The following is a 16935-nucleotide window of genomic DNA, read 5'->3' as shown; positions in this document are numbered from 1 at the left end:
TAATATACGTAAATAATATCATATTCAGAATATTATTTATGATTGAAACATTTTTATGTTATTAAATCCTTTTACTAAAAAAGCAAAATTATAGTATAACTTTAGACTTTAGAAAGGTTTTTAATAATAAAACAAATATTTATGTTACATAACATTTATTTGACATTAGTTAAATACAAAGTAATTAGTAAGGTAATCATAATAATCGTATAAGGCAAAAGTTTGTCTCTAAAATCATTATCGTGATCTTGTTTCCTCCTTTCACCTCCCGTGCTACTCGGTCCACCGTGAGTCGAGTCCACGGCCGCATTAAGGGGAGGGGGAGAGAGAAAGGGGCAGATACGACCGGGTCTGGGTTATTTTTCCGCGATAACGTTACACAAAAAATTCTAAGCAATCAATCAAAGCGCCTTACTGCGGTTAAATTGAACAATATTCATCGGTCGCTAAGAGCCTTACTTACCCCTTTCATAGGAGTTCCCAGACGTGTGTATACGATCGTGGTCCAATCGACGGTCTTATAAAGTCTCGATACCTGCTACGTAGAATCGTCCGAAAGTTAACTCGTGAAAAATCAACATGTATGATATCAAAGTTCTTGTTCTTGCATGACAGACAGAGATGAGTGAAATGTGTCAGTCTCTGTCTGAGACATTTATAGCATGTCCCGCAAGAACAAGGACTTCGATGTCTTCCATGTTGACTTTTCGCGACTCAGTTTTTGGAGGGTATCTTCTATGCTTTCGGTATAATATATAAGAATGGAAACATATTTATTGGGTTGGCAACTAAGTGATTGCGGATTTTGTCATTACCACCTAACGATGCCAACCTAATATATGACTGTAGATTGGACCACAGTCATTACATCAGAACACATCCACATCGTCCGAAATTTCAGAAGCAACTCCTTGACCACGAATATTTCATCGATATTACCGAGGATCGACATTCTTCTTCTTATGCCGTCACATGCTTGCAACATATCGTGGCCCTACCGTTAATTGTTTAAATATTTGCAGTAAAGAAAACCATTGCTGTTAGAAAAAACTTGTGTTTCATGAAAGTCGTCGTACACCTATCCAAAGAAATTGCCTGTTTTGTAACCAACATTTGAACAAGCGCTGACCGTAACACCACAATTCCAATACAGATGTTGCACCACGCGGTCAAGTCCAAGAAGCGGTTTCACGCGGGTATATACAAAAACCTATAAAGAGTTGGAGGCTGCCCTGTTTAGTTCCACTGTAGATCAATAATATAACGATAACGACTTTGCCGACCGTTCACTAAAAACGTTGATCTCATGGTGTCACTAGCAGCGGCAATTTGAAAACATTATGCTTTTATACAACTAATAAGATTGCTTTTTCAAAAAATACTGTATAATTTTCTGAGCGAAGTAAATGTGAGTTACTTTCTTGATTTATTAAAAGAATTACCACGCGCATCTGTATACAACCATCGATTCAAATCATTCTTCAATTATACATAATTAAACATTCTTAAAATGGCGTCCAAGTAAATCGTACGCTATGCACAAATTTTATACATGCATAATTTTTAAAACAGATTTCTTCGCCTTAAAATTTGTATTTCTGAATTCTATTCGAAAACTACTTGAAAACTATCATACCATATAAGAATGGGTTATAAATTTGGTGTGCTCAAAAAAGCTCAAAAAGAATCATTTTATCGACGAAATCAAAATAAACATTCAAATATATGTAAAGACTTGTACAACATACCAAAATACAAAATATTGTAAATTTAGACAATATTTATTGGTGGGGTGCTATATATGTTACACCTTTATTTCAAATTAGTCATGACAATGTATAGGTACAATAAAATAAATTCAGTACAAGTGTACAAAGAAGCAGTTATGTATATCAAAAAAGAGAAACATATGTACAATCAAAATATCACATCAAATCAAATCAAATTTCTATAAACATTAAATAAATAGACTTCCACTCTAATCGCAAGTATATGCTATTAAATATAATCTTTTAAATTATTTACTTCTTAATAGTTGCTGTATTTAATTTAATCAAATATTTACCTTACTCTGAATTTTGAATGAAATCCTTTTGAATTCTTTGAAATTCTTCGAAATTCTTGAATTCTCTGAATTAGTTCAGCTGAAATATCCTCTCTCAAAGAAAATCGTTCAGACTTCATTGTGTAATAATCAAAGTACAAAAATCGAAGCAAAATTTGTAAAATTAATTACAAATCAATCGCCATTATTGCTGATACATACATACATACATACATATTTTGACCTATTCAAAATTATACGATCTATGTATTTTAAGAACTATCATTTTGTATCTTGCATTTAAATAAATTTGACATTTTCGTAAATATCACGTTGATCGAATTTGGTGAGTTCTCATGTCGACATGGTAACAAAACAAACGTAATATTTACAAAGTGATTGGATGTACGGTGTGAAATGAAATCTTCGGTCAAGCTCTGAAACCATCATATATCTTGTATTAAAATATTTCTTTATCTTCGCCAGATTTTATCCCGCATTTCTACGTTACTGAAATGCTCCGATATTTCCAATAGAAATGTAATCATAGTTGTTAAAACGATGCAGTCACAGTTGCACAGTGTACAATAGCATATATACGACAAAAGTATACTCGATTTCTGATTGGTAAAAGCGAGATAAACGCAGAACGCGATTGGCCGGCATGATAATCTAGGTTATAGCTAGTGAAGCACGCATGAATTTAGTGTGACGTCACCGTCCGTACTCGCAATCGGCCATTTTGTGAGTGTGTGCTGGATCGGGATATTTGTGTTAAGAAGCTTTTCCAGTAAAACCGAATGATTTAGTTTACGGGACGGACTCGCTTTACTTTTATTACATGTGCTAAGAGTGCGGGCTATCCGTAGACTTCATACGTAGATTTGTACGATGGAGGAAAAGGCGTCGTTGAAGGAACTCGATCAGTGGATAGAACAATTAAATAACTGCCAACAACTAACAGAAAGCCAAGTAAAATCTCTGTGCGAGAAGGTACACATACACTTTTCTCTCATCCATAAAAAATTATCACCACGTCGATTCTTTCAGTGTATCTTTTTTATTGAGATATCTCTTGTTTGGCTTACAATTAATTTTGTTACGCTGTTTTACGCTCGTTCATTCGTATTCTACTGATCACCACCGAGAGCATAATTTGACGTGTCATTACAAATTTCATTGCAATACATTTGAATATGTTTTATATACAGAAATAATATTATCGATAGTGTATTTCGCAATTTCGACAAATTCAGTCTTGACAGATATTATTTAAAATTACGATCAGACGCTCCAAAAACCACCGTGTTCATTGCTATTTGGATTTACACTGCAACTTGTTCAAACCAAGCAAGCTTGCCGAATCAACCCACGATTCTATTTTTACTTCCCGAATGAGATCTCTTGCAGCATGTAAAGAGCACTTTAATTTTCATGCTTCAACGCTCGAAACACCTGTGATATGTCGAAATTATCTTATTTGATTGTATTCGTCTTCGAGATGTTTGTATATGTAATACTTGCTCATGCATAATGCTTAAAAGATGTTTAATCATTATGCTTGGAAACTTTTAATAATAACTGCTTGAAATACGACAATATGTACTATTATAGACAAGAAAATGTCATATTTATCTGTGTATTTGCAAATTAATATTAATATAGAATATTTATAGATTATAAATTTGCTTCATATGTTATAATAAATAAGTAATTTGCTATAAATGCTTTTCTATATGGAAGAAAATAAAAAGTATAAGTTGTATACTTATACTATCATTTCTTAATCAGCTGTATTATCTAATCTATTATATTATCACTATTGTTCCTAAATATATTTTTACTATCTTTTATGTAAATTATATTAATGTTATTACTAGACTGTGAAATTTTATGCATTTATGGTAAATCTTAAAATGCAATAGTATGCAGAATGCATGTAATATGTAAAAATATAAAAAATATCTGAAGTAGTCAATAGTAAAGTATAATTAGTAGGAAAAATAAATCCCTATTTAGGTTTCGCTTTGTTGGCTATTAGCATTAAATATTTATAGTTTATTAATTCATTGTATTGCTATTCTTGTATTACTAATTTGTTGTATATGTTAATGGAACTTAACAGTAATGTAAAAATTAATTTCTTACTGAAAATTTGCAATATTTTGAAAAGTCTTTGTTTTATTTGTATGTATGTATGTATGTATGTCCGTCCGTCCGTCCGTCTGTCTGTCTGACCGCGCGCGCGCGCGCGTGTGTGTGTGTGTGTGTGTGTGTGTGTGTGTGTGTGTGTGTGTGTGTGTGTGTGTGTGTGTGTGTGTGTGTGTGTGTGTGTGTGTGTGTGTGTACGTACGTACGTGCGTGCGTGCGTGCGTGCGTGCGTGTTCGAGTGCGCGCGTGTGTGTGTGTGTGTCTAACTTTATATAAAAGTATTCAAAATAGAGGACTCATTGTAATATTTGAAATGTAAAACAGATTTTTGTATATTTGGATTCCATTTCTTTAACACATTCGAAGCAAATGACTTACATGTGCATCATCTGAGTTCTAGCAAAGGAACCCGAATGATACATCTATGAGTTTTTAAATGCCTTGGTGTCAATATGTCAATTCCATTCATAAAATTATGAACTTGTATAAATATTTCCAGTCTAGTTATAAATCTGTTGTATTAACTCATTGAGAATCATGCAGTGAAATAATATGTAAATGTTATGTAAATGCAACATTATCGCAAAACCCAAATTAAGTAAGTTATTGTTTATAAATTTTAAAAAATCCATTGAAATAATAGGTATATCACAGAATCCCATTGTATGAATTGGAAATACAAAAACAATAATTTTAATAAAATAATATATCATAAAATATTCCAATTTTTTTAATTTCATAAAATTATAGGATCTATATGAAACAAGAAATAGTAATGAAACAGATATTGAACAGATTCTTGAAGTTCATTTTCATAATTGCAACATGGATTCAGTAAAATTTAGTAATGTAAATTAAAAAAGAAAAGTTGAATGAAATGTTGCATTAACGCAACTTTGACCATTAATGAGTTAATATTATTGTTATTATAATATTGTAAATGTGGCTGGATAGATAATTATAAATCATTTCTTTTATTTTCTAAATTAACCTATTATGTATTTATATATCTTTATATTGCTTTAACATTTTTAGATAATAAATAATATCAGGGAATTAATATATGTTTGTAGGCAAAAGAAATTTTAGCTAAAGAATCTAACGTACAAGAAGTAAAATGTCCTGTAACGGTATGTGGAGATGTACATGGACAATTCCATGATTTAATGGAATTGTTCAGAATAGGAGGCAAGTCTCCAGATACAAATTACCTTTTTATGGGTGACTATGTAGACCGTGGTTATTATTCTGTTGAAACTGTTACCTTACTTGTTGCGCTCAAGGTAAAATTCTTTTAAACAGATACATATGTAAATTGAATATACAGATATAGAACTGCCTGTTTTCCTTTATATATACTATTTTTCCTTTATAATGTATATAAAATTTTATTTTCATAGGTCAGATATAGAGAAAGAATAACTATTTTAAGAGGTAATCATGAATCAAGGCAAATCACACAGGTATATGGGTTTTATGACGAATGTTTACGTAAATATGGCAATGCCAATGTATGGAAGTTCTTCACGGATCTATTTGATTATTTACCATTAACTGCTCTGGTAGATGGTCAAATATTTTGTTTACATGGTGGTTTATCACCTTCGATCGATACTTTAGATCATATACGTGCTCTAGACCGTCTTCAAGAAGTACCACACGAAGTCAGTATTTATAGGTGACTTTCTAAATTTGTAAAGGAAGAATGGAAGATATGTAAAATATTATTCATATTACTTTAGGGACCCATGTGTGATCTTTTGTGGTCAGATCCAGATGACAGAGGAGGATGGGGTATTTCTCCTCGAGGAGCAGGGTATACTTTCGGACAAGATATTTCAGAAACTTTTAATCATTCTAATGGCCTGACATTAGTATCACGAGCACATCAATTAGTTATGGAGGGTTATAATTGGTATATTTATTGGAAATGTTTACTTATGATTTAATTTGTACTGTATTTGTGTATTAATATTATGGTATTATTATTATAAAATTTTGTATCCCATACATATATATATATTTTTCACTACAGGTGTCATGATCGTAATGTTGTAACAATATTCTCAGCTCCCAATTACTGCTATCGTTGTGGAAATCAAGCTGCAATTATGGAATTAGATGACGCTTTAAAATATTCATTGTAAGTATAATGATTTTATATTAAATGAAATAATTGGTGAGCAAAAATATTGATATGAATTATTTTTTATTCATTTTCGTACAATATTTTGTATTTTATCTCTACAGCCTTCAATTTGATCCAGCTCCAAGGCGCGGTGAGCCGCATGTTACTAGGCGGACACCAGATTATTTCTTGTAAACAATCAAAACCCCTGAGTTATCTATTAAGGTAGGGGTACAGAAATGATTCAGGCTTCATAGCAATGCCACTGAACATAATTTATGATAGAACATCAATAAAGTGTGAGGTTGCAGCTATCCTTACACATTACATTATAGTCTCAAGTATTATATCATGACTCTTTGTGGTGTCTTGTTGAGAGATGGCACACAACCGAGTATTTTGCGCGTGTCCCACACCATTCATGTAGACACAACATTAAATGTATACAAATAGAAAAAAAAAACAAACAATAATGTACACACGTACCAATTAAAATTCACGTATCACATTGAGTTCTACAACTTTCATTGTATTGCTTGTATTTTTATTATCAAGAAACGAAACAGAAGAAATGAACATAATAAGTAGTGCGAATAAAAAACTGTGCATGGTATTGTTTGAAACCTTGAAGAAATATTAATTTATTGAAAAACTGTTTATACGAGCAAAATTATTTGTTGCGTGTACTGAATAGAAATAATGTTGTTTAAGGTTTCAAAAAGTGTACCAAAATAATAATAGTTTATATTTAAGAGAGTGTCACATAATTGCTAGTGTGAATGGAGCATGAAATGTTCCACTTGAAGGAAATATACAAAGGGTTGATGCAACAGTAAATTTGGCATATACAAATCGTGCCATATAAACAATTGAATAAATTCTCTAGTGAATTTTATTAATGATTGTAACATAGCATTATACGTATTAATTAATCACAATCGTCGCAGTCAATAATTTTGCTTATAGTATTGACATTGTTTTATTAAGTAAATCAAAATATAATTTGTATAAGTCTTATTTTTATAATTATCTTACAAAATAATTTAGTGCAAGTCCATCAGTCATGTTTATTCCATAGCATTTATTTTATTTTAGTTACGCTCATTGCTGTTTTTATTTTTCAAACCTGCTTGCCTAAATATAATTTTTAAATATTAATATTAAATACAAATGTCGTCGGTTATCTCATGTTTTATAATTTAAGGATTAAGAAAACTTTTGCATCAATCCTGTCAAGACTTCCTAAGTGAAACACACACTTTATACTGAATGAATTCATGCATTCACAATCATTAAATTGAAAGTTAATTGCTTATGAACCTACCGACAACTTTTTTACTAATTAATAGATATAAAATAATGCTTCTGGTAAATAAACATGTGTAATGCAAGTTTAATGAATTTAATGTGTTGTCAAATCATTCATACTCGTCAATACACAAGCATTGTATACATGAGCATTGAATGTATTCACAGAATACATAATTCATAGAATTAAACATGTAATTTGAACATATGCATAATGAAACGATACAGTAGTAACAATAAAGAGACAAAAAAAACGAAAAATGTATAGGTGCACACTATAGCAATTTACTAAGACTGTAAATGTAAAAGAAAATAGCACAGAAACCATAACATTGTGGATACAGTAACTTTTTCTGCATTAATGCAGGGCTAAGCATTTTTTCATTTTTGTTTTATATATTATATATTACACATATTTTCTGGGTTATAAAAGAAATAAAGGTAAAATTTTCTATATATAGAAAAAAAAATTATGGTATTATATAACAGCAGATGAAGCAGATTGAGTTAATTAAAAGTACGTCTTTTAGTAAAATCAATAATAGTTCTTGGAGCTTGTATAGTTAATTTTGTATTTGCTCTATTTATTTTCTTTTTAAAGTATTTCATATAAGACATAAATTTCAATATCAAATAAACTCTTATATGTTGTTAATTCTTAAAGATTCAATACTTCACAACATTATTATTTCTTTATTTGTCAAATTTTACTTTAGATAATGTGATAAAAACACTTATTTTTAAGTGTAAAAGTCATAAATCCGGTTATTTCTGTTTCACTTTAATTTTGAATGTCAATATTTTATGTACTTACATGCAGATTTTTACAAAGTGATCATAGAGCTAAGCTAAAAATGAGTATGCTTTTATCAAAAGCTGATTGATCACCGATGCACACGCAGAAATTCAAATTAAAACAAAACGCTTCAAACTTATCTGTTATGTATATAAATTCAGGGTAAAATAATCAGTTTATAGCTGTATATAATTATTATATATCACATACAGACTACATTGTATATATCAATTTGAAGTAATATCTTTTACAATATTTTTTGGAACATTTTATATCAATCATAGAAAATACTTCAAGCAATTGCGAGTTATGTGTGTGCACTTGGTTCTTATCTTTCGGCATGCGTCCCTGGTTTTAGACTTTGTGTATTTTGAACAAATTAAGTTACAAATTTTAAACTGGCTTGCTGAAGCAAAGTAAACAGTATGCCTTGAACTGATATTATGTCGTCTCATTATAAACAGAAGCTAGATAAATAAAGAAATGTTATCATATTTAGAGAGTCTTATATCATTTTTACACATTGAACTACTGTAGTGCAAGACATGATATGAGCAAAACTAATTACTGGTCATAAGACTAATACATAAATAATAATTATTCGCATGTATTTTAACATATAAAAACTTTAAAAGTAAATTTCTATAGAAATAGGTAAATTTTTATGATTAAAGTCATATTTATAAATTACATAAACCTAGTGATATCTTAAGTACATGTACAAAAAACCATTTATTACAAGACACTCAATTGAAAAATAAATATTTCAAATTGAACCAGCAATAAGCAAAATTATTTATTAAAGTGCATAGTTTACTAACTAAAAATATTCAAATGTATTACTGATAATGGGACATTAAGTTTAAAGTATGACAAATTGCTATACAGAGCGTTCTGAAATTAATTAGCATATAATTCGTACAGTGTATTCAGGAAATTAAATAAATAAAAAGGATTCATACATAAATCTATATTCATAATTGTTTTCTTAATACACTACATGCCCTGTTTTGAAGAAAGTTTTATCAAGATATTCAATCGAAAGAAAACAATATTTGTAGTGATTTCCAGATATTTTAATTACACTTTATACATATCTACTTAATTTGAACAGTGTAACAAAAAACATTTTTTCTTGTTTTAAGATAATTTTTGATGAAGCATGTTAAAAAGTTATGACATAAAAATTGATTGGATAAAATTGTATAATAACACATCACTGTAGAATTATTAATTGATAAATTAGTCAACAATGATAGTCATTGTTATCAATTATTATTCATGTAAAATTAATTTATCAAACAAAGAAATATTTAAAATTTTACACGAACTTTCTTATCTTCTTAATTTCTTGAATATATTGTATTGTTTTAGCATCAAAATTTGGAAACATCTTATGTTTTTTTTGTACATTACTAATTAATTTAAATTACAATTCTTATAATTTTTAAAATAATTTATTCTGTCCTCACTCATAATTAAGAAGGAATTAATTAAGAGGTATAAATTGAAGGCTGTAGTTTCAAAAAAGATAATTTATTTATAAATTCGAAATTACAATTATCATTTTGTTCTTTAATTATCATTACATGTATCCTTTACATTAATAACCATTTATTATGGTTTATGGTAAATTTACTATTTACTATGAATAAAAATATACTATTATATAACGTTCTTTGGTCTACAATTTTTAAACATGGTAACATTGTACAAAAAGTGTTATTAAAATTTTTATTAATATTGTATATATAAGATATTACTAATTATATGAAATATAATGCAATCTTTTTTTCATGTAATCAAAACAGTCATTTGCAAAACGAATATGAAAATAATAATTACATATAAACAAAAAAATAGTTTTTCACATATAATGTATCCTTGTTATAACCACTGCTCATCGTCATAGTATCAGAAAACGGTGACACTTTGATATTATCACCACGGCATTAGGGTAATTAGTATCAGTTTTGTATCAGCAGTAGTTATCACTGTGATATCAAAGAATAATATCAATTGTACGTAAGCAACCACTGCTTATATATATGCGTGTGCGTGTTTCTACAGGGCGAATCACCTAACGTGATCATCTGGAAATCTTGCTTGTTTTTGATAATGTTTCAAGTACAAGTTGAATGGTTTCGAGAAGACATAATCTGACATTAGCTTTTTCGTAGGCGAACACATAAAGAACATATGAAGGTCACTGATATTTTTTAAATGAAATGATATATTTTTTATAACATTAGCTGATTCATATGGGCATTCTCTACAAAAAAGTATTAACCGATTTATGTGTACTGAAAAACCATTGGTTTAAGAAATATTATAACTTTAATTTGTCAAATTTAACGTACGAAAGATGAAGGTAACATAAGCTTAAGAATGTCGTGTTTTTCCTTAACCTCTATATCTAAATTTGATAAAATTAAAGGACGATTTAGACTAGCGATCACGGTACGATCCAATCATGTCATATCAGGCGCCTGTCAAAATCGCTAGCACGTAATTCAGTACGAGCATTTACAATAGACAGGCAGTTCAGTGAAATAAAATAAGATGCTCTTGATTAGTGACCTGACCTGGCGTGATCTGATCTTATTGCGATTGCTAATTTGAATCAAGCTTGCAGTTAGAATATCTGTTAAGCTAATATTTTTTCGGTATAAATAGGTTAATACTTTATTAATGCTTTATAGATTAATAATTTTTTGTACAGAATGTTTAGCTAAGTTGGCTAATGTAATAGAAAAATATACGATTTCGTTAAAAAAAAAAAGTGACCTTCATATGTCTTCTACGCGGTCACTTACGAAAAGCTAATAATATCAAATTATGTCCCCTTCGAAACCATCTAACTTGTAGCTGGAACATTTTTTATGTTTTAACTAAAAACAAGTGAAATATTTCAGGTGGTCACGTTAGTTGGTCCACCCTAAATATTTATTCTATGTATGTATACTTCGCAAATATTTTCCATATATTTCACATATTCGTGGCATATCATACTTGCATAAATTTATCACATACAGATAATAAATTAGATTGAAAGAATCACCTCTATGTTACAAAGTAAAAATCAAACAATATTTTTGTCCCAGTAATTGTAGAAAAATATTAATATTGATTGCGTTTTACCACTAATAGAAATATAAGAACTGAGACATCACAAATACGTGTTCTGATTAAATAAATTAGAATTTTAGTCCAGTGTCTAAATGTAGTATTTGTTTCATGATCTCGTATGTTGTAAAACTAACTGATACCATAGGAATAGCTCGTAGATAATTAATACTCATTCCACGATACAGACCTCTAGCAATACCATTTTCTTCATATATCGTTTTTATAGTCTGTGACATGCTAGAACTAAAAGTGAATTATAATTAAATATTGTGTAATAAACCATTAAAGAATTAAATATCCTCTTTTATATTCACATTATAACAGTGGTAGACTCTTACTTGCATTTGTGAGTATTATGATCCATCATACCTAGTTGCATCCGTCTTCTAGTAACATCTAATGGATAAGAAAAACTTTGAGCAACAGCACCAGCAATACCTCCACACAATAATCTTGCTGGTATCGTTAAAACTAGACCACCTATAGTTACATTAACATATAATTTGTACCAAGTATTAAAGACAATTACACAAGTCGGAATTATGCATTTTATAAAATTTAGTTACGATTTTGTATGATAGATCATCTTATTTGTCGAAAAATGTATAAAGAATTCTTAACACTGGGGATCGAAGACGCGAATTCGCGTCTTTCATAGTTCATGCAGTATCCTATAAAAACTTTAACTGCTGTTAAATAAAAAAAAAGCAATGGATGCTATAAACGAAATGTTATGAAATTGTTTTTACATCAAATGCTTGAATAATACGAAACCGTTATCAATATATCAGATATAATATTGGTCGCTTTGAATCTTTTTCAGTCGCTCCAAAGACACCCGAGAATTCAGGCTATATGCTTGTCAGAGCGGCCGGTCCCCAGAGTATTAAGTATTTGTATGCTTATATTAATTAAAATATTTTCCAAAAGTATTTTTAGAAAATTGTTAAATTTAACTAAAGACCAAATATCTCTTCTATTTTTACATAACTCTTACCGAAAAATATTAATTTATATATTATTATTGAAAGTAAAATTTCTATTTCAATAAATCTATACAAATTTTAAATTAGTCATACCAGTATTTCTGTCATATTTTTCACAAAAATAATTTGGTGCATGTTTCATGCATAAATATTTAAGTTTTTCAAATGAATAAAATGAAAATCCTGCATATGGAATCATGCCAATAATAGTTGGCCAAAACCCTCTGTACAATGCTCGAATACCACCTTCCTGGAAGATTCAATGATATAATATTGTTATTAATAAGAAATCAATCATTAAAAAAATAGTATTTTATGTAAATTTACTTTCTTTTGTTTTTGGAGTTATTATTTAAAAAATGTTCTTTTCAAATGAATATGTGGTAATAATATATGAACCAATTCACAATTCAAAAAGCTCTAAACTTTGCACTCTATATTTTAATTGATATGCTAACTTTCTTGCTGCTACTTCCTATTCATATAAATTACATATATATTTATAATGCAGCTGTTCCTTATATGTTTTTGTGCATTTCAACAAAAGCTTAATTACATGAGATCAGAATAAGTAATTTCAAATGTAGATTAGTCACATCTTTTTATGCAAATGTGTTAATATATATTATGACAGTAATATTATCTTTCAATCTCAAAACTTAAAGTCTTTTAATAACATTTAATGAAATATGAACTCACTTTTTTAAAAATTGTGATACCCGCATGTACAATCCCTACATAAATATGTTCTCCGGCAACTTGAAAAGCAAGCCTGGCTCTAATCACGTCAAGTGGATATGTTAATGTAACTGCGGTAACACCAGCAGCAGATCCAGCCAAAAACTTATCTATATGAGTATGCGTTCCAAATAAGTCACCTAAATACTGGTAGAAATAAAAAACTGGCTTAATTTACTTATAATTTCAATCATATATACTTAATTTTTTTAACAAGAATGTTGTATTTATTTCCCCTCATTAAAGCTGTATGTCTATCTTATATTTGTATAGATAAATTATTAAACATTTTCAGAAGATAGGTAAATTATTAAATATTTTACATATGTGTATTTATATGTGTATTTATATGAGTATATATGCAATATATTCACTTGCATACATAAGTCCAAAAATGAATCTAAATTGTAAAAGCTCACCTTTAAATTATGAGCATGTCTTTATATTAATAACGGTTACTTCGCTCTGTGGAACCACTTTACACAGAAAAAATTGACATTATTTTTTTAATTGTTTCAATACAAAAGGTCGCATTTACTAATAATTACCTTTTTATATAATTCGAATGTAGTAAATTGTGTTGCTGCATATGGAAATATTCTAATCATTTGAGCATAATTTCCTTTGTAAAGAGCAATAAATCGTTCACGTTGAATTATTTCTTTCAATCCGGAAAGGACACCTATGTAGTAGAAGAAGTTAATGCTTCGATTGTATTGTTTCTAAATATTTTTTCTTTACAAAGTTGCATTCTTTACCTAAATGTTTATAATGTTTATTATGTGCTTGCAATAATATTTTTATCCTATCTAGTGGAGCTACTGTTGTTTTTGAACACATTCCAGCTACCCCTGTAAAATGTTTATTACTAATAAAACAATCTTTATTTATTATCAAGCAATTTATGTAATAATACTGCAAATTCTTTGAAACAGATTACTACCTTTCCTTAATAATAATAATGACACAAATATTGTCATAAATATGAAATTGTTCTACTATGGTTGATAATAAATGATTCACATAATATTTCTCTCTAAACGAATAATAATTAAATGAAAATGCGTTATTATTATTTAGCGACGTTTTATTGGAAGAAATGTTTAACTCACCGCCGGCAATTAAACTTTTTAGTAAAAATCCATAATCTTTCTCGGACTCAACGCGGAATGCCATTTTTGAATTGTTAATGCAGGATGTACCCAAATATTATATTGGGAGAAGTGGATCGAAACACAGCCATGGAAAATTACTGATTCCATTCCACTTCACTGCACAGATAATACTCCATTGCTTGATAACGGGATCATTGGTTTTTACTTACTTTTTCTTATTCGTATTAAAAGTGCTGTATATTTAGGTTATGTTTTCTAGTAATATTTATTATCTATAATTATGAAATACTATTAAAAAAATAAATTAAGAAAGCAAATTATGTATGAAAAATACAAAACAAAATCTATCAAAACAACTTTGTATTTGTTTTAATTAAAAAAATCTTTTATTTAAGATTATTTTAATATATTATAATTTATTCAAGCCTGCAGAAAAATGTGTATGTGTAATTAATTTATCTACGACAGATTAAAATTTGATTCTTTTATTCTACAATAAAGGCATCAACTTGTTTAGTTTCACACAGTTTCTTTTTTACATGTTATTTATTTATTTATTAAATATGTTCTAGAAAGAAATAATTCAACTTGTATAGAATTCCTTAAGATAATCAGCTTTAGGTTTCAGAATTGCTTCATCTTTAAGACTCACAACCCAACCAGGTTCAAGACCATAAAATAATTGTCTAGGATCTTTACGCTGCACAAGCATTTTGTAATTAGGATCATCTTCAATTTTTGGTAGCTCGTAACCATATTTCTGAGATAAAACCAAACGTTCACGAGAAATTTCTTCAGGATTTGCTAAATATCCCCTTGTTTCTGCACTCATATAATATTCTAAACAATCTGTCGGAGGTAATAGTCTGCGTGGTATTGGTTCTCCTAAATAGTAAGCATGTTTTAAATATAATATTATCAAGCATTTAATTCTAATATGCTTTAAAAATTTACCAGTAGTAAAAAATTTATCAACATCCTTTATTGCATGTAAACAGCGAGTATCGTAATATGCAGTAGTAATAGTACCACCATTTCTTTCAATTGCTGCAATTACTGGTTCACTGGCCCATTGGACTTCTATATTGACTTTTGCTTTGAAGTTATCGGCTCCCTAAGACATGATTTTAAGCAATTTCTGTTTCGGAAAAACATAATATTTAATGTTCCTATATAAAAATATTAATTTAAATACCTCATCTGTAAGATGAACACCTGCATGTTTCCATTCTACTTTAAGATCATATAGTCCTGTGTTGATTATAGATACAAGATCAATAGGTTTAGATGAATCTACTCTGTTTGTATCAATATATAGTTGCAATTGTTGCAGAGATAAAGGAGGATACTCTCTTCTTAAACTATAAACATATATAAAGCAAAATGATATTATATGATACACAATGCCAATTTTCAACTTATTTTTAATCTAATATAAAAGTTTCAAAATTTTAAATAAAAAATTCAAGTATATGTTATAATTAAAATATAGTTTTCTAATATATACATTAATATTGTTACATTTCATATATAAAATTTATATAGAAATTAAACAACTCACTGGTGTCCTTTATAATATGGTTCACGACTAAATCTAAGATAAAATGGGTTATTTCCAGTTTCATATCCAGTTCGCATAAAATTCTGTCTTTGACCTGATCCCTTATTACCTGCTCCGTGCTTATTTCCACCATGTTGACCTCGACCACGTTTTGTCTGTTAGAAATACACATTTTTTTTAAATAATTCTCAAATGAAATTTTTATATATTTATAAAAAATTATCATGTCACATATACATTATATTGATCCAAACAATATTATTTAAACTAAAATATAAGACATAAAAATGAAAGATAAAAATTTGAAAATATTGACAAAAATAATATATTTTTTATTCAAACATTCATATGAAGCTTAATTACAAGCATATTGAAATATAAACATACAATATAGTTTTAGAATAATACTAACAGGTTTATTTGCACCAGGATTATTTCGAATGTTATTTAAAGCTAGTCTAGGTAATGTTCGCAACATTGACAGTGCTAAATCTCTTCCTTGTTTACTGGCCATTATTTCGGAAAGTTTCATTACGTTGTTTCAACTTTCATATACCTTTATACAACAATAATATTTATTAAATGTATGACCATTTCTTTATTCCTAATTTTCTCGCACATCAAAAAACATAACCTCAATATCAAAATCAATACATATCACGGTAGCACGATCATTTAAACGTTTATAGTCTGCTTAACAAGACGAGGTAGTGAACATTAAAAAAATTTGATTACTGCAGCTGCATCGATTGGTTGAGCGAAAAACTCGAGCGAGTGTCAGTATCGTATTTCTGAATAGACCAATAAAGGAGCGTTCAGACGATCAATATATATTTTCAATACAATATTGAAAACCTTAAATATTGACAATAACATTAATCGTCTAAAGAGTCTCTTACGTATGATAATGTTGAAAACCTTAAATTGACAATAATATTTATCGTCTGAACGCTCCTTTAGACCTTGAGTGGCATACTTA

General features: G+C 28.8%; 3 protein-coding genes and 1 long non-coding RNA gene across 4 annotated transcripts; 1 reads left to right on the top strand and 3 right to left on the bottom strand.

Annotated features, from left to right (window-relative positions):
- Positions 1-138: 138 nt before the first annotated feature.
- LOC126868108 (uncharacterized) lies at positions 139-2625 on the bottom strand. Its single transcript, XR_007690529.1, has 2 exons — positions 464-2625; positions 139-389 (listed from the first exon to the last, which is right to left on the bottom strand). It is a non-coding gene; the product is annotated as an uncharacterized LOC126868108 (long non-coding RNA).
- A 158-nt stretch (positions 2626-2783) lies between these two features.
- On the top strand, positions 2784-6796 carry LOC126868099 (serine/threonine-protein phosphatase 2A catalytic subunit alpha isoform). The gene is made up of 6 exons (XM_050623313.1): positions 2784-3037; positions 5269-5478; positions 5596-5859; positions 5938-6110; positions 6231-6338; positions 6446-6796. Exons 1-6 carry the CDS (start codon positions 2936-2938, stop codon positions 6516-6518), a joined length of 930 nt encoding a protein of 309 aa, XP_050479270.1. The 5' UTR covers positions 2784-2935; the 3' UTR covers positions 6519-6796.
- On the bottom strand, positions 6448-14738 carry LOC126868098 (solute carrier family 25 member 16-like). Its single transcript, XM_050623312.1, has 7 exons — positions 14393-14738; positions 14039-14131; positions 13829-13962; positions 13242-13427; positions 12636-12792; positions 11895-12036; positions 6448-11799 (listed from the first exon to the last, which is right to left on the bottom strand). The coding sequence occupies exons 1-7, from the start codon at positions 14454-14456 to the stop codon at positions 11625-11627; spliced, it is 951 nt and encodes a 316-aa protein (XP_050479269.1). The 5' UTR covers positions 14457-14738; the 3' UTR covers positions 6448-11624.
- A 126-nt stretch (positions 14739-14864) lies between these two features.
- LOC126868100 (39S ribosomal protein L15, mitochondrial) lies at positions 14865-16691 on the bottom strand. The gene is made up of 5 exons (XM_050623315.1): positions 16369-16691; positions 15957-16111; positions 15591-15756; positions 15350-15509; positions 14865-15280 (listed from the first exon to the last, which is right to left on the bottom strand). Exons 1-5 carry the CDS (start codon positions 16486-16488, stop codon positions 14979-14981), a joined length of 903 nt encoding a protein of 300 aa, XP_050479272.1. The 5' UTR covers positions 16489-16691; the 3' UTR covers positions 14865-14978.
- Positions 16692-16935: the final 244 nt, after the last annotated feature.

Source organism: Bombus huntii, chromosome 7, assembly GCF_024542735.1.
Source record: "Bombus huntii isolate Logan2020A chromosome 7, iyBomHunt1.1, whole genome shotgun sequence".
NCBI lineage: Eukaryota > Metazoa > Arthropoda > Insecta > Hymenoptera > Apidae > Bombus > Bombus huntii.
The sequence above is the reverse complement of the archived record's forward strand: the minus strand, read 5'-3'. Positions and strand labels throughout refer to the sequence as shown.

What these genes read in the sequence shown, in the direction of transcription:
- LOC126868099 (XM_050623313.1), top strand. Translation starts at nt 2,936, where the DNA reads ATGGAGGAAAAGGCGTCGTTGAAGGAACTCGATCAGTGGATAGAACAA. An exon ending in TAAAATCTCTGTGCGAGAAG is followed by an intron (nt 3,038 to 5,268) that starts GTACACATACAC and finishes ATATGTTTGTAG; the next exon opens with GCAAAAGAAATTTTAGCTAA. An exon ending in TTCAAGAAGTACCACACGAA is followed by an intron (nt 5,860 to 5,937) that starts GTCAGTATTTAT and finishes ATATTACTTTAG; the next exon opens with GGACCCATGTGTGATCTTTT.
- LOC126868098 (XM_050623312.1), bottom strand. Translation starts at nt 14,456, where the DNA reads ATGGCATTCCGCGTTGAGTCCGAGAAAGATTATGGATTTTTACTAAAA. An exon ending in AAAAAGTTTAATTGCCGGCG is followed by an intron (nt 14,132 to 14,392) that starts GTGAGTTAAACA and finishes AACATTTTACAG; the next exon opens with GGGTAGCTGGAATGTGTTCA. An exon ending in GTATCACAATTTTTAAAAAA is followed by an intron (nt 12,793 to 13,241) that starts GTGAGTTCATAT and finishes TGAATCTTCCAG; the next exon opens with GAAGGTGGTATTCGAGCATT.
- LOC126868100 (XM_050623315.1), bottom strand. Translation starts at nt 16,488, where the DNA reads ATGAAACTTTCCGAAATAATGGCCAGTAAACAAGGAAGAGATTTAGCA. An exon ending in ATCCTGGTGCAAATAAACCT is followed by an intron (nt 16,112 to 16,368) that starts GTTAGTATTATT and finishes TATTTCTAACAG; the next exon opens with ACAAAACGTGGTCGAGGTCA. An exon ending in CCATATTATAAAGGACACCA is followed by an intron (nt 15,757 to 15,956) that starts GTGAGTTGTTTA and finishes ATATGTTTATAG; the next exon opens with TTTAAGAAGAGAGTATCCTC.